General features: G+C 39.4%; 1 protein-coding gene across 1 annotated transcript; it reads right to left on the reverse strand.

Annotated features, from left to right (window-relative positions):
- Positions 1–1,585: 1,585 nt before the first annotated feature.
- On the reverse strand, positions 1,586–6,674 carry LOC116267162 (pentatricopeptide repeat-containing protein At2g22070-like). The gene has a single exon (XM_031648756.2). It carries the CDS (start codon positions 6,450–6,452, stop codon positions 2,988–2,990), a length of 3,465 nt encoding a protein of 1,154 aa, XP_031504616.1. The 5' UTR covers positions 6,453–6,674; the 3' UTR covers positions 1,586–2,987.
- Between the last annotated feature and the right edge of the window lie 7,978 nt (positions 6,675–14,652).

Here is a 14,652-nt window from a genome sequence, read left to right on the forward strand (position 1 = left end):
AATGAGCCAAGCTCAAGTTGTTTTGCTCATTGTTCACCCCTATTGCTGAACCATCAAGTGGTTGAAAAGGGATGGAATCCTTATGAAAAACATGGGGATTCAAATCTCTTATATATTTATATATATATATATGTGTGTGTGTGTGTGTGTGTGGACAAGCGAACTCCTGCTTCAACATTATGCATCTGTTTTTCGAATGATTTAAGTATGCAAATGAACGTAGAATGTGGACAAGCAAACTCCTAATTTGACATTATGCATATGTTTTTCGAAACAATTTAAGCACGAACGTAGAATGTGTCAAACCGTATGTTGAAATGAATTCAAAAGAATCAAATGTTTAGGTATTCTGAGGGTTGCAAAAACTCTTAGTGGTAAACTCTGTTTCGAAGATAAATCCCTTTATGGATTTAACTCTTCTAGGAATGTGTTTCTCTTACGACTGTGGAGTTGAAGATAAATCAAAATAAAAATTGCATTTAACACATAAAAAGACATGGATTTACATGGTTCAGAGAGACAAGCCTACATCTAAGGATGTCAACGAATCAGACTCAATAAAGATGTATTTTTACCATATCCACTTTTCGGATGTTCACATATTTGGATTCTAAGTCTAATTCATATATAGATGAAGAAAAGTTCAAACCATATGTGAATCCAATTCCCAAATTACAATCTGAATTTAACCTGGATCCCATTTCTGGATTCACATTTGAATCTGATACATAAACCAAGTTAAGATGCAACTTTCCAAATATATGGACATTGGATTAGGGTATTTATTTAAAATTAAATATCATCCGAATCTGAACCTGAATTCGATCAGATAACTTAAATCTGAACCAATCATATTAAGTGTCATCTTCAATCCAAATCTGGTCTAATTTCTTAATCAAATGTTAAATTTTTTTAGAACAATTACTCTTCCCTCCGAATTTCACAAGGACAGGGGCAGCCTACTGAAAAATGATATCAGGCTACAAAGTCGGACAAGGTCACAATGCGTAGACCATAAGAACTTTGAGGAAGGTGTTCAGTATGCAAACTTTTAGGCAAATGTTATGGAAATTGGAAGGGACTGAATCAAAGTTTGGCTGAAGCTTAATGGGTAACTAATTTTTTTTCGTTGTTCTTCTTTTTGAATAAATGATCAAGCTGGGTTGGGCACTAGAGCAAGTAATCAATTTTCGGGCATAAGAGCCAAAACCAGCGAATAGGCATCGTGTTGGCGGTGATAAACAGGTTTCCGAATATCTTATTGGTCTGACCGCAATGACGTAGGCGCTGGCCATTATGAATTTATCGCCATTAATGTCATAATCTTCACTAAATGTTCAAATGTTGCAGCTCAGGACCCTTCCGTATTTCAAATTTATAAATATTTAAAGAACCAACGAAAGGTGTGAATGGATCTGGAATATTTAAATAAGAAAATATAAATAACAAGTGCTTTGCTTTAAGTGAAAACAAATTATACTTATTTTTACGCCCAAGAGCTTTTTACCTCATTTAAAATTCGTTTGGTTGACCCTCTATCGTACACATAAACACTGCCGAACGTGATCATAATGGAAGGAGAAACTAAGTAAACATTACTGATGAAACTATAAAAGTTCAACTGTCTTTACTTTTAGCATTGTTTAAGGGGGAAAAAAAAAGTGAGAATAGATACAAAATTATTATAAATCTTGTAGAATGCTCGTTTTCTGGGATTCGGCAGTTCTCTAATTCAAGATAGTTGACGAAGCAGTCCCTCTGGACAGGCGAGGTCACTGCTTCCATCCTCCTAACAGTTAAACAGATGACACTTTTATCATGCTTCACTTCTCCGCAACTCCAATTCATTTCATATTTTTAGACCAAAATAAACTGTGTTAATTACTCAATTGCACATTTTGTGACATCCAGTTCTTTTGTGGAATGCAGAGACTTTTCTGAGATTTGCAATATATTAAAATCTTCTGATATTATTCCTTGCCCAAAATTGCCTGATCACAAAGACATAGGATGATGCCTCTGCCTCCCCCATGAAAAGCCTTCCAATCAAACTTACCAATTGCTGTATCCGAAAGCAAAGCATCCTGTATACACGAACTGATGCTAATGTAAAAGTAATAGGACTGTCCACCCACAAGAAATAAACTTCAGCTAAACATTATTCTCAACCTTGCTGATCACAGAACAGAACATGGTAGCCTTCCACATGATCGGTAATTGCAGCTACTTCCAATGCTAGTGTTCCTTTACCTTCCAGCAGCTACTGCATCAACCTCATTTGCATCAATGCTTTGGGAACATATTCTTTCTGTACAACTTTTAGGCGCTATTTATTCTGAAACTCTATATGAACATGAGAAATCACTAGCTTTGTTTTTCAGCAGCAGCAGGTGTGTAACTGCACAAGCACTGCAATTTATTTGGTTTCGGGTCAGCAAACAACTGTCACATGAAAATAGATGACAGTCCGCAGTTATTTTTAATATGCTCCATTTGCGATACCTTACAGTTCAGTACTTGGTACCACTGGTGAACCTTTGCTCATTGCAATTTTTCGAGTCATTGTAGTTCTTTGTCAAATTCGTAGTAGATACCAAGCAATCTCTGTTAATTTTCTCCAACAAAGTACTTGTCTAATGGAAACATATGACGCATGTTGCATGCTATCAGTTGCCGCCTACCTTACCTCACCTTTGTTTAACTTCCACAACTTCGTGGAATAGATATCCCTGCACTAGCAAGACCGGCTTCATATCGTCACCATAGATTTCTGAGAAAACGCTCAAAACTCTGGCTGATAAACCAAGTCAATCCGCTGGTTTTATTTGCAGGTACCTGCAAGTTAAGAGGTACTTGCAGGATCACTAGAGGCGTGGTACTGGATGATCGTTAATCAGATCAACCAACCAAAGTTTTGGCTTCACCTCGGGTAGCAGCAAAATGTCATGTCACAAAGAATGATTCGACAATCCCACGTCTAACACAATTCACCACTTATCATTGCAGCTGCAATTACCACCGCTGAAATGATGATAAAAGCACCCATCTTTCACGAGGATATCACGTCCAATAACTTGGGAGATGAATTTGGTTGATGTATGGCAGTCAATGCACATGCGCAAGTTCTTTACAACATGAATAGGACTCCTGCTATTTGGAGAGGTAATGATTCCATAACACAAGGCCAACCTTTCAGTATGATAGCAAGAAAAGGGATCTAAAGAACCAATGTCCAATTCCTCCGGACAAATATCACAAGGAAAATAGCCATTCTCTTCCATTTGTGCAGCCAACTTGTCCCAGGTCTCCAAAATTTCCTCCATCTCAGGATGCGAAGGATCCCCAGCTTCAAAGAACTTGGTCATCTGATTCATTTCTATCCAGCTACTTTCCTTCGCTGTTGTTATCCCTTGCTTTTCCATCCATTTCCTTACTTTCATGGACAAGTCCCACATACCGGCTGTTGCATATATGTTGGCCAAAACAATATAGCTCGCAGCATTTGTAGGTTCTAGCTGGAAAAGAGCTCTTGCTGCTTCTTCTCCCACTTTTACATTTGAATGAATCCGGCAGGCTTGCAAAAGCGTGCTCCAAAGACAAGCATCTGGCTCAAATGGCATCTTCCTTATGAGTTCTTGTGATTCATTTAACAAACCGACACGACCTAAGATCCCGATCATGCAAGTATAATGTTCAAGAGTAGGTGTTATTTCATAAACCTTTTCCATGGAAGTGAAATATGCCCACCCTTCTTGTACCAGTCCTCCATGGCCGCAAGCTGATAAAACTGAGGTGAAGGTAATATGATCCGGCTTGACACCTGATGATTCCATTTCCTGGAACAGGTTAACTGCATCTCTGGCCATCCCATGCATTGCATATCCTGAAATCATCACATTCCACAATGCAGCGTCCCGTGCAGTGGTACGGTCAAATACCTGTCGTGCTTCTTTTATGCTCCCACATTTTGCATACATATCTATAAGTGCACTTGCAAGAGCACTACCACGATAGAAACCAAACTTCATAGCAGAACCATGTAATTCTCGTCCAAGTCTCAATGCCACGGTACTGCTGCATGCGGACAGCAATAATATGATCGTAACGGCACTTAGCATGACACCATCCTCAAGCATTCGAGAAAAAAGTTTCAGAGAGCTCTCTGGTTGTGCATTTTGATTACAGCCCGCAATTAAACAGTTCCAACAGACAGTATTCTTGTCAACAATCCTGCAGAATGTCTTTGTGGCCGAACTCATGTCTTGACATTTGGCATACATGTCAACCAGTGCACTTGAAAGAAACACGTTTTGCTCCAACCAATTTCTCAGGACATAAGCATGGATCTGCTTTCCTTGCATTTGCCTTTTCAAATCAGCACACGCTGCAAGAGCACTGGTAAGTGTAATTGCATCAGGCTGCAGGCCTAGGCGTGTAGCATGGTGAAACAAAGACTTGCTTTGTCCATCAGTATGCAACTGTGCACTGAGACAGCCATCTGGAGTAATTTCAGATGACAATTGCATACACTGAAACAGTTTAAGAGCTTCAATAGTTTGTCCACACTGCTGAAAGCCAGAGATAAGAACGTTGAACGTGACAATATTGGGCTTCAAACCCAATGAGATCATTTCTGAGAATCTCTTGAACGCTTGGTCCTTTTCTCCTGCTCGTGCATATGAGGCGAGTAACGTATTGTACGTGACAACGTCTGGCTCCACACCGCTACTTCTCATCCTATTGAGAAACTCCAGAGCCCGTTCCAGGTCGCCATCATTAGCATAAGAGGCGATCATTTCATTCCACACGGTAGGACATACGTCAGACATGGATTCAAAAATCTTTTGAGCACACTCTCGCTTTCCACATTTTAGGTACATGCCAAGGATAGATCCATTTATAAACACGTTAGTTTCCATTGCACATCTGATTGCGTAGGCGTGAACTTCCTTTCCCAACTGGAGAAAATTCATGTCAGATAAAGCAGCAAGTATGCTTGAGATGGTGATGGTGTTAGGCTTTTCAGATAGTCGCATCTGACGAAAAACTAGTAGAGCATCCTCGGCATAACCATTGCATACACATCCAGATATAATTCCATTCCAGGAACTCACGCCAGGGCTTAGACCACTCATCCTCATTTCATCTAACAGCTCAAGCGCCATGTGAAGATCGCCAAACTTTGCAGATCCAGCAATCAACGCGTTCCAAGCAATCACGTCCGCCTGCACTCCAGCATCTACCATCAACTCAAAACACAGCATGGCTTCATCGAGAAGACCAACCTCCGCATAAGCTGAAATCATCACCGTCCACGATACAACATCTCTCAGAGGCATTACATCAAAGGCTTTTCTTGCTCTATTCAAGCGTCCACATTTGACATACATGTCAATGAGAGCATTCCCAATGAAAACGTCGAATTCCAACTCCCTTCTTATCAGATACCCATGAATCATCATTCCTAAGGAAAGAGACTCAATCTCAGAGCAGGCCTTGAGCACGCTTGGTAACAAAAACTTATCTGCTAAGAACCCATCGGCGACCATCAACGCCAACGTACCAAGAGCTTGAAGCCACTGCTGCTCCCTACAGTATGAAGTGATTAATGGAGCGTAAACGATGGCACCTTTGTCGGACATTTCCTTCCTCAGTCGGCGGCCATCTCCCCATAGGCATTTCCTTGTCCATATAAGAGCGTTGCGCGCACCGTCCAAACTCCCACATTTTGCGTACATTTCAACGAGGGCACCGCAGACAAAGACATTAAGGTCCAACTGCTTTCTCATCGCGTATCCATGGATCATCCTGCCCAATTCAAGAGACTTAACCAAGGAGCAAGCCTTGAGAATCATTCGCAACAAAGACTTATCCGGCAAGCACCCATCCGCAACCATTAGAACAAACAAACCAAAGGCGCCGTCCCAGAGCTGCCGTTCGCAGTACGAAGAGATCAACGAATGGTAAATCATGACACTTCTCCTCGGTATTCTAACGAACAGTTGGCGTGCATCCTCCAGTAGGAAGCCCCTCGCTAGCAAAAGAATCAGCTTATTCGCAACGGAGACATGGTCGAAGCAGACACTCAACTTCACTGAAAGAGCAAGAAGCTGCCTCGCCTGCAACGCAGCATCCTCCTGGTCGAGGCGCCTTAGTAGGAACGAGAATGAAACATCAGGAGCGTGCTCTACATTGGTAACACGAACCCTTGTTGCCGTCGAATTACTAGCTGCATGCAATTTTAGTGGTTTGAAAGAAAGAGTGGTCGAAGAAGAAGGGGAGGAGGAGAAGGAGGAAAGCAGCAGGCGGTAAGGTGGTGTGCGTCGAAGGAACCTGCTGGGAAATTGGATGGAAGGAATGGTGGTGGCGAGGGAAGAAGGAGTATGGTGCTGGTGGCCGCACGAAGGAGGAGAGGTGTAAGGAGCAGGAAGAAGGCAGGATGGCACCTCCATCAGACGGTGTCAAAAGCACCAGAAGGGAAGAAAGGAGCACCAACCGGTGCAGCATCGGCAGGCCGCGGTTCTCCTTCCCCGGCGGGTGGACGGCGACGGCCTCCTCCACGATAGGCAGAAGTTCAGAGGAAGGATGATGGTGGGGTTGCCCCGCAGTGCATGGCAAACGCAGGCCGCCACTCATTCCCCGGCGCGGCGGATGAGCTAAAGCGAGCTGGGTCAGGTTCTCGTGTTCTATCCTCATCAAGAAACCGCGCCCTGAGTGATGTGATTGCATATGAAATGCTAAACAAGAAAAAGATTCATTTTGGAATTTCCTAATACATATTTTCTAATCGTTTAAAAGGAAAGAGACTAGGGTATGCTGACAAATTTACAGGTTAAATAAAAATTTAAAAAAGGTAAATAAGCTCAACTTTAAAAGTTAAATATGTAATTGGCTTTTTAGAAATTTTCAAAGAGTGATACATGCATAGTGCAACATTAAATATTAAACCAAGGTGTAAAATACTAATTAAATATTTGAATATTTCAAAAAACATGGACGATTGACATTTAAATTATAGAGAATAAATATCTATTACACAAACTTTTTGAGATCCCTGGATTATAAAATTTCGTGTGATCTCATTTACATATTTTGAACCCTACGGGCCAAATCCTGACGTTAAAATGTAATTACACACATTTGGCACAAGTACCTTGCTTCCCAACTCATCTCCGTCCCTTTTCGAGTATGCTATCTGCCCAATCGACAAAGTGCACAAGATAATTTAAGATACTCATGATTTAATTCTTAAATGACAAAATAAATGCTTGCCTTAGAGGCGCCGATACGAGCCAATGCACAAGGTGTTGTACGTATAACGCACGCCCATACTGATATTGACAACACCTGCTTTGTAGCGGTTCCAACTTGACTTGAGTTTGAATGATCCGATCTTATTGTTAAGTTATGTGATCTTGGGTTCTACACGTAGGGATATTGAGTGCGTCGAGCTAACTCTCGACTCGAACTCCCTTAATAAACTTGACTCGAACTTGACTCTTTTATTAAACGAGTCGTGTTCGAATTAAGAGATGAACTCGACAATTTAAACAGGTCGAGCTCGAGTTAAGTGGGCTCAGCTCGATTAAGCTCGATAAAAAAAATATATAAAATATGTCTCATAAAATTGTCAAAAAAAGTAGATTGTTCAAATGGGTATACACGATGGGAGGTTCATTCAAGTCTATTTGCTGCCTCTTCCTTTAAAAGCTAAATTTTTTAATGAAAGACTTGGTTCGGCTCAGCCACTCAAGCCAATCTTCGGCTCGAGCCGAGTTCGAGTTTTAAGAACTCAAGCCGAGTCGAGCTTGAGTTAAAGAAATTGAACTCGAGTCGAGCTCAAGCTGAGTTCAAGTTCCTTTCAAGACAAACGAGCTGAGTTCAAGCTGGCTCAACTTGGCTCGAACTCACTCATGAACAGCCCTATCTATAGTTGAGGTGCTAATTTTTCTCAAGAAAAACATAAACATGTATGCAAGCTTCACCCTTTGTTTGGATGAAGGGAAAGAGAAGGAAAAAGAGAGATGAAAAGGAAAGGAAAGGAAAGGGAGGGAAAATAAATGAAAAATGAAGAGAATGGAAAGGAAATGAAAGATTAGATAGAAAAGAAATAAAATGATAGAATTTGTAATACTTTACAATAATACTCCTAACATTCAAAATGTTTAAAAAATTGAGAGGGGTATAGATGGTAGAAAGAGGCATAGCTTTTCTTTCCTTCCAATTTTGGAGGACATTACATTTTCCATTTCTTTTCCTTCCTTTTTTTTTCTCTCCCTTTGCAACAAAACAAACTTTTTAATTTTCTTTTCTTTCCCTCCTTTCTAATTATTGATGAATCTCTCCCTTTCCTTCCATTTTCCTCGATCCAAACAAGGCCTCAATACAATGAGAGTCTAAAATGGTGGTTAAAATGCGAAATAAACATAGTTTCAAATATCTTCTAAATTGAGATGAGTCGTATTTAATCGTATAGTTCTAGGCCAGCATGAAATATTTCCTCTCAACTGTAGTCCTAAATGCAAACACGACATACATTTTTAGATCTACATGTAAATTCTAAGATTTTCTATAAGTTGGGACGACATTCATGACTTACACATTAAACCATTTAGGTCCCATCACGGTAAGGGCCTATAACAAATGAAACCTCAACTTTGGCAGTCCAAAAATAGGCTATTTTCTTTTTCAAGAAGAATCACAAGCATCAATTTTTTAATATTAAAATTATGAATAAGTTATTATTGTAACCACTTAATTCGAAATTTTCTTTCAGAAATAAAAATGAAAAAAAAAATCAGTCACCCTTCTCTAGCGAGGAGCGATGGAAACCATCTGTTGACTTCAAGCTGATGGCAAGGATCAACGTGGTTGCGTTCCAACAATTGGTGGATAACAAAGGTGGAGATTCTTTCAACTTTCAAGTGTTTTCTGGGATGGAGGGAAAAGAAGAGAAAGGAATAGATGGAAAGGAAAAGAAAATGAATAGAAAGAACGGAAAAGCTGAGATAAATGAGAGGAAATGAAAGAAAGCGAAAGAGATTAACGTAAAAAAGCTATTTGAAAAGAAATGAAAGGAAAGAAAACAATTTATTAAAAAACTATTGCATAAAAACAAATTATTAACAAACTGTTTCCTATGTTGCTTAATTTTTAATATATTTATAGTCATTCTAATGTTACAATCATGCATATCTAAGTTTGTAAAAAAAAAAAAAGAGAAGAAGAAGAAGAGAATAAAATCTATTGTGTGAATTTCAAAGTGTCATTTTTAAGCTTCAAGAACATTACAAAATGCTGATTGTGAAAAAACAAAACACAAAAATAAGAAAACAAAAAAAATAAGAAAAGTGAAAAGACAAAAAATGTTGGAACGTGTAGAAAGAGAGAGAAATGCATATTAAGAAGGAGTCTTTATTTTCTTTCCCAATCTTCTTCTTTTTGGAGGGATTGGAAATATTAGTTTCTTATTTCCTTTTGCATCCAAACATGATTTTGCTTTCTCATTTTGTTTCTTGCTCTCTTTTAAGTGGCTATCTAAACTTAGGAGAGTCTATCATTTTTCTCTCTTTCCTTTCAACCAAACGAAGTGTTAGTTATTGTCGAGCTCTCCACCCACACTTGATAAACCCACACTTGATAAGGAGAACTACTTAGGGATATAATCGACTGTGTCTACTTATATTGGTCTTTTGTTCAATGAGATACCAATAACTTTTTTTTTTTAACTTTTCAAGTAAGAAAATAACTGAATGAAAATACAACCTACTTTATTTAGCTGATATGGTTGATTTGTCTAATTCTTTGTTTTTTTGTTAAATTATTCATTTTCTAATTTAATATTGACAACATTTTTGTATTATTTTTGTTTGTTATTGGAAGAAGAAAGGGGTGAGAGAGAGAGAGAGCGAGAAAGTGAGAGGAGGAGAGAGAGAGAGAGAGAGGAAACTTTTTTTTTTTTCACGTAACCCTAGTCTCATATTAATATGAGACTAGGTGCGTTACCAATTTTATAGAATTAGTCCACTAAACATAAGACAATAATTAAGTGGACCTATTTCAACTTTCTAATATTTTAGAAAGCCTCCACCCTGACCACTAGGAGTATTTAACACTCTCCCTCAAGCTGGAGCATAGATATCAATCATGCTCAGCTTGTTGCATCCTCTCAAGAAATCACCGATGAGAAGAGCCTTGGTGAACATATCAGCAGCTTGATCTTCAGAAGAGATATGAATGGTGTTAATGACATTTTCTTGTACCAAGTCCCGAACATAATGACAATCCACTTCAATGTGTTTAGTCCTCTCATGGAAAACAATGTTATTTGCAATATAGTTTGCTGCTTTATTGTCACAGTACATCTTCATTGAGAGTGTCATTGAAATCCCCAATTCTAGAAGCACGAATTTGACCCAAGATATGTCAGCCGCGGTTTGGGCTATAACCCTGTATTCAGACTCAGTACTAGATTTAGCAATCATATTTTGTTTCTTGCTTTTCCATGAAATAAAATTCCCACTGACAAAGACACAGAAACCCATAGTCGATCTCCTGTCATCTACTGACCTTTCAGAGTTACAATATGCTTCTATGTCTACACATGCTCCCTTTTTGAACCATAGCCCCTTTCCCAGTTACCACCATTAGAGCAGCCTCCCAATGAATTCTCTGTGGTTTTTCCATGAATTGACTTAACTTGTTTACAACAAAGTTGATATCAAGTCGAGTGATAGTCAAGTATAAAAGTTTTCCTATCAACGATCTATAAGAATGAGAGTCAAAAGCCTAACAGTGCCTAGTTTCACTAGAAAGAAGAGCATCAATTTCTTCTTGCATGGCTTGCTTCCATCGTGAATCTAACAAAGCTTGGTGGTGAGAGGTCGGAATAGTATGACTATCCATAGCTCAGTCAAACTATACCAAACTCATGCTGAAATGGTCCATAGAAACCGAGTTAGAGATAGGATGTCTTGTACATTGTCGCTGGCCCATGCGAATGGCAATGGGTAGATCATCTGCAGAATAGTCATCATTTCTTCCTGAGTCAGTCTTATCATTAGAACATACCTCATGAGAAGACTCTGGTGGATGGTTTGGAGAGGGATCTTGATGCCGAGTATAAACTATTGGAGGTTTAAGAAAATGATCACATGACTGTGATTGAGAGGAAGGGATAGACTCAAGTGATACTGGGGGAATAGGAAGATGAATAGATACGGGGAGTTCAGTCACAGTGGTATTTGGTGTGAAGTAAGGACGCAACTCAAAGAATGTAACATCCGTACTGATATCTTTCTTGTTCTGGGGATCAAAACATCGATGATTGGCATAATATCCAATGAACACACATTTGACGGCTTGGGCAACAAGTTTGTTTTTGTTTGGGCCCAAGATGTGTACAAAACAAGTGCATCCAAATACTTTGAGAGGAATATGAAATAATGGTGATCTAGATATAGTATTTGAATGAGACTGCGTTCTTGGATGGCAGACGATGACAATCTGTTGATGAGGTAGCAGACAGTAAGAATAACATCACCCCAAAAATATGCAGGCATATGAGTATACAACATGAGAGTGCGGGTCACATTTAGAAGTTGTCGATGTTTGCGTTTAGCAACACCATTTCGTTGCGATGTGTGCGGACATGTATATTGTGGGTGAATCCCATGATTGGCATAGAGTTGAAGTAGAATTGATGATTTAAATTCAAGAGCATTATCAGTGTCAACATTTTTGACAATAACATCAAACTGAGTTTTTATTTCATTGACAAATTTCTCAATAATACAGATGACTTTAGACTTGTCCCGTAACAAAAATACCCAATTGACTCTAGTAAAATCATCAACCAGAACAAGGTAATATCAGAAATGTGAACGAAAGGGAACACGACTTGGACCCCAAACATCAACAAGCAGAAGATCAAAGGGACTTTGACTCGATAGACTCTGACTTGAAGGAAAATTACGTGTATGCTTACCTAACTGGCATGCATCACATAAGAACGACTCTGATGTAGGGATATATGGAAAAATACGACGAAGCTTGGACACAGAAAGATGACCCAGTCTGAGATGCCACTGCAAAGGAGAAGACTTCGATGTGAAGGAGGATGCAGCAACATCGACAGGGATAGAGAGGAAATAGAGCCCCTCTTGTTCATAGCCGCCACCAATCATCTTCCCAGTTTGTAAGTCCTGAGAAGAACATGAACCAGGATAAAAAATGACTCTACACTGTAAATCTCTAGCCAATTGCTTAACAGATAACAAGTTAACAGAAAATCGTGGAGCATATAGCACATGTGTAATAGTGCCAAAAGGTGTGAGATAAATATCACCACTACCCAGAATAGGAGACAACTTGCCATCAACCAACCTGACGTGATGTGGTGTAGTTAACCTGGTGAACAATAAAAACATATGTGGCTGATTACAACAATGCCTGGATGCTCCTGAGTCAATCATCCATATCATATCTGGGTCATTGGTAGGGGCACCAACAGAGAAAGCCGAGTCTATGGCGGTTGTGCTGGCTGAGGCAGGGGTAGATCTTTGAGCAAGAACCAGATCATATTCTTCCTTGCTTACGTTGAAAGAATATAATGGAGATATAGGAATAGGAGACTTAACCATAGAAGCCGTTACTTGTGAAGAAGTTGTAGTAGAAGAAGAAGATCCTTTTCCTGCATTTCTCCTTCCACCACCACGTACTTGACGACCAGCAGAACGTAGGTGGGGATGTTTGTCTCAACATCGATCCTATAAGTGCCCTAATTCACCACAATAGGAGCACTTAAATCTACCACATACTGCACCACAACCTGTACCACATCCCCTAGATCCAACAAAGGAACTATGGCTACGTCTGCTTGACATCACAAGAGCAGAGACTGAGGTGTCATATGTAGGCTGAGTAAGAGTGACTACAAGGCGATTCAGTCTATTATAAGTATCTACTAGGTTTGGAAGATCATTGCCGGTAAGAATTTGAGACTTCGCCACAGAATACTGTGAAAATAATCCAAACAAAAACTTTGCTACCATACCAGTTTCAAATGTGATGCATAACAGTGCTTGCACGGTGGGCGAAGAGCTTTTAACCATTTATACGCAGTAGTCAAAGTAGCAAAATATTGTGACAGATCTTGATCTCTTTGCCGTATGTTATACAACTCCTCTTCCAATTGTAAAATTTTAATGACATTCATAGCATGAGAGTACGTCTTCTTCAGAAAAGACCACATATCTTTGGCCTTGGTGTAGTATGCAATTGTTGGAGCTATAGGTGACTCTACACTGTTCATAATCCATGCCATTATAATGTTATTATCTTCATCCCACGTAGCATATTTCCCTTCTTTCTCAAGGGGTTCATCTTCTTCAATAACATATATTTTTTTTATGGCCAGCCACAGACATCATAAAAACTCTAAACCATATCTCATAATTCAAACCATCGAGTTTGATTGTGGTTCCATACGAAAAAGAGTTCCCAACCATATTGTATTCATTAGACCCTTCTAATCTATTACTGTCAGCCATAGTAGAAAACTAATGTGATAAAGCACAAAGACTACAGCCAAGGAACGTGCAACAGGTTGAACACAAACCAAACAACAAGTATCAAATTTTCAGATGACAGCAAGCAACAGATTTTCAGACGATAGCAAACAACAAATATTCAACAATCTATTTTCAGATAAAGGTTACAGGCATCAATTCAAGCACACACAGATCTGATAGTAAATCTCACCACAGTTGGTCAGCTCCACACAACTTCGACTATTCATTAACTTCACACAATTTCAAGCCTGTGGCATCAAACACACACATATATGCCAAGACAACGTACCTTTGCCTATTATGATCCACCAGGTACCACACGACCAAGCAGATCTGATTATCCTAACCGATCAGACGATCACTGGTCTTATCTTTTTCCATGGCATCAGATATGTCAGATATGAAACATCTCATCTTCTTCCACGACAGCCACTAGGTCAGATCTGAAATGTTCTGGTCTGATCCACTACTTGTCTGATCTTCTTGCATGCAGGCAATAGGTCAGATCTGAACGATTCTGATCTGATTCACTATGCAGCCACATCATCTGGCCAAACTCCATCATTATTTGGATCTGAACAACAACATCAGATTTGCTTTCTCCTTTTTTTTGTTTTTTTTTTTGCTACTCAACGACTCCAATAACAACACGAGGAAGCTAATCACGTTTCTACATGTTAAACGTGATTAACCCATTTCCACCAACAAATTAACTTGCTTGCTTTGTAATCAGCTGAAACCCTAGGCGTGAAACCCTAGTTGGGAGGAAGAGAAGAGAGGTGAGAGGAGGAAGGAACCCTAGACGTGAAACCCTAGATTGTACAACCCTAGGTTCACGGCTCTGATACCATGTTTGTTATTGGAAGAAGAAAGGGGAGAGAGAGATAGAGGGAGAAAGTGAGAGGACGAGAGAGAGAGAGAGAGAAAGGAAACTTTTTTTTTTTTTCCTTCACGTAACCCTAATCTCATATTAATACGAGACTAGGGTGCGTTACCAATTTTACAGAATTAGTCCACTAAACATAAGTCAATAATTAAGTGGACCTATTTCAACTTTCTAATATTTCAGAAAGCTTCCACC

This window comes from Nymphaea colorata, chromosome 13 (genome assembly GCF_008831285.2).
Source record: "Nymphaea colorata isolate Beijing-Zhang1983 chromosome 13, ASM883128v2, whole genome shotgun sequence".
Classification (NCBI taxonomy): Eukaryota; Viridiplantae; Streptophyta; class Magnoliopsida; order Nymphaeales; family Nymphaeaceae; genus Nymphaea; species Nymphaea colorata.

Bases quoted from the DNA above. Each gene is read 5' to 3' on its own strand.
- LOC116267162 (XM_031648756.2), bottom strand. From the start codon at position 6,452: ATGGAGGTGCCATCCTGCCTTCTTCCTGCTCCTTACACCTCTCCTCCT.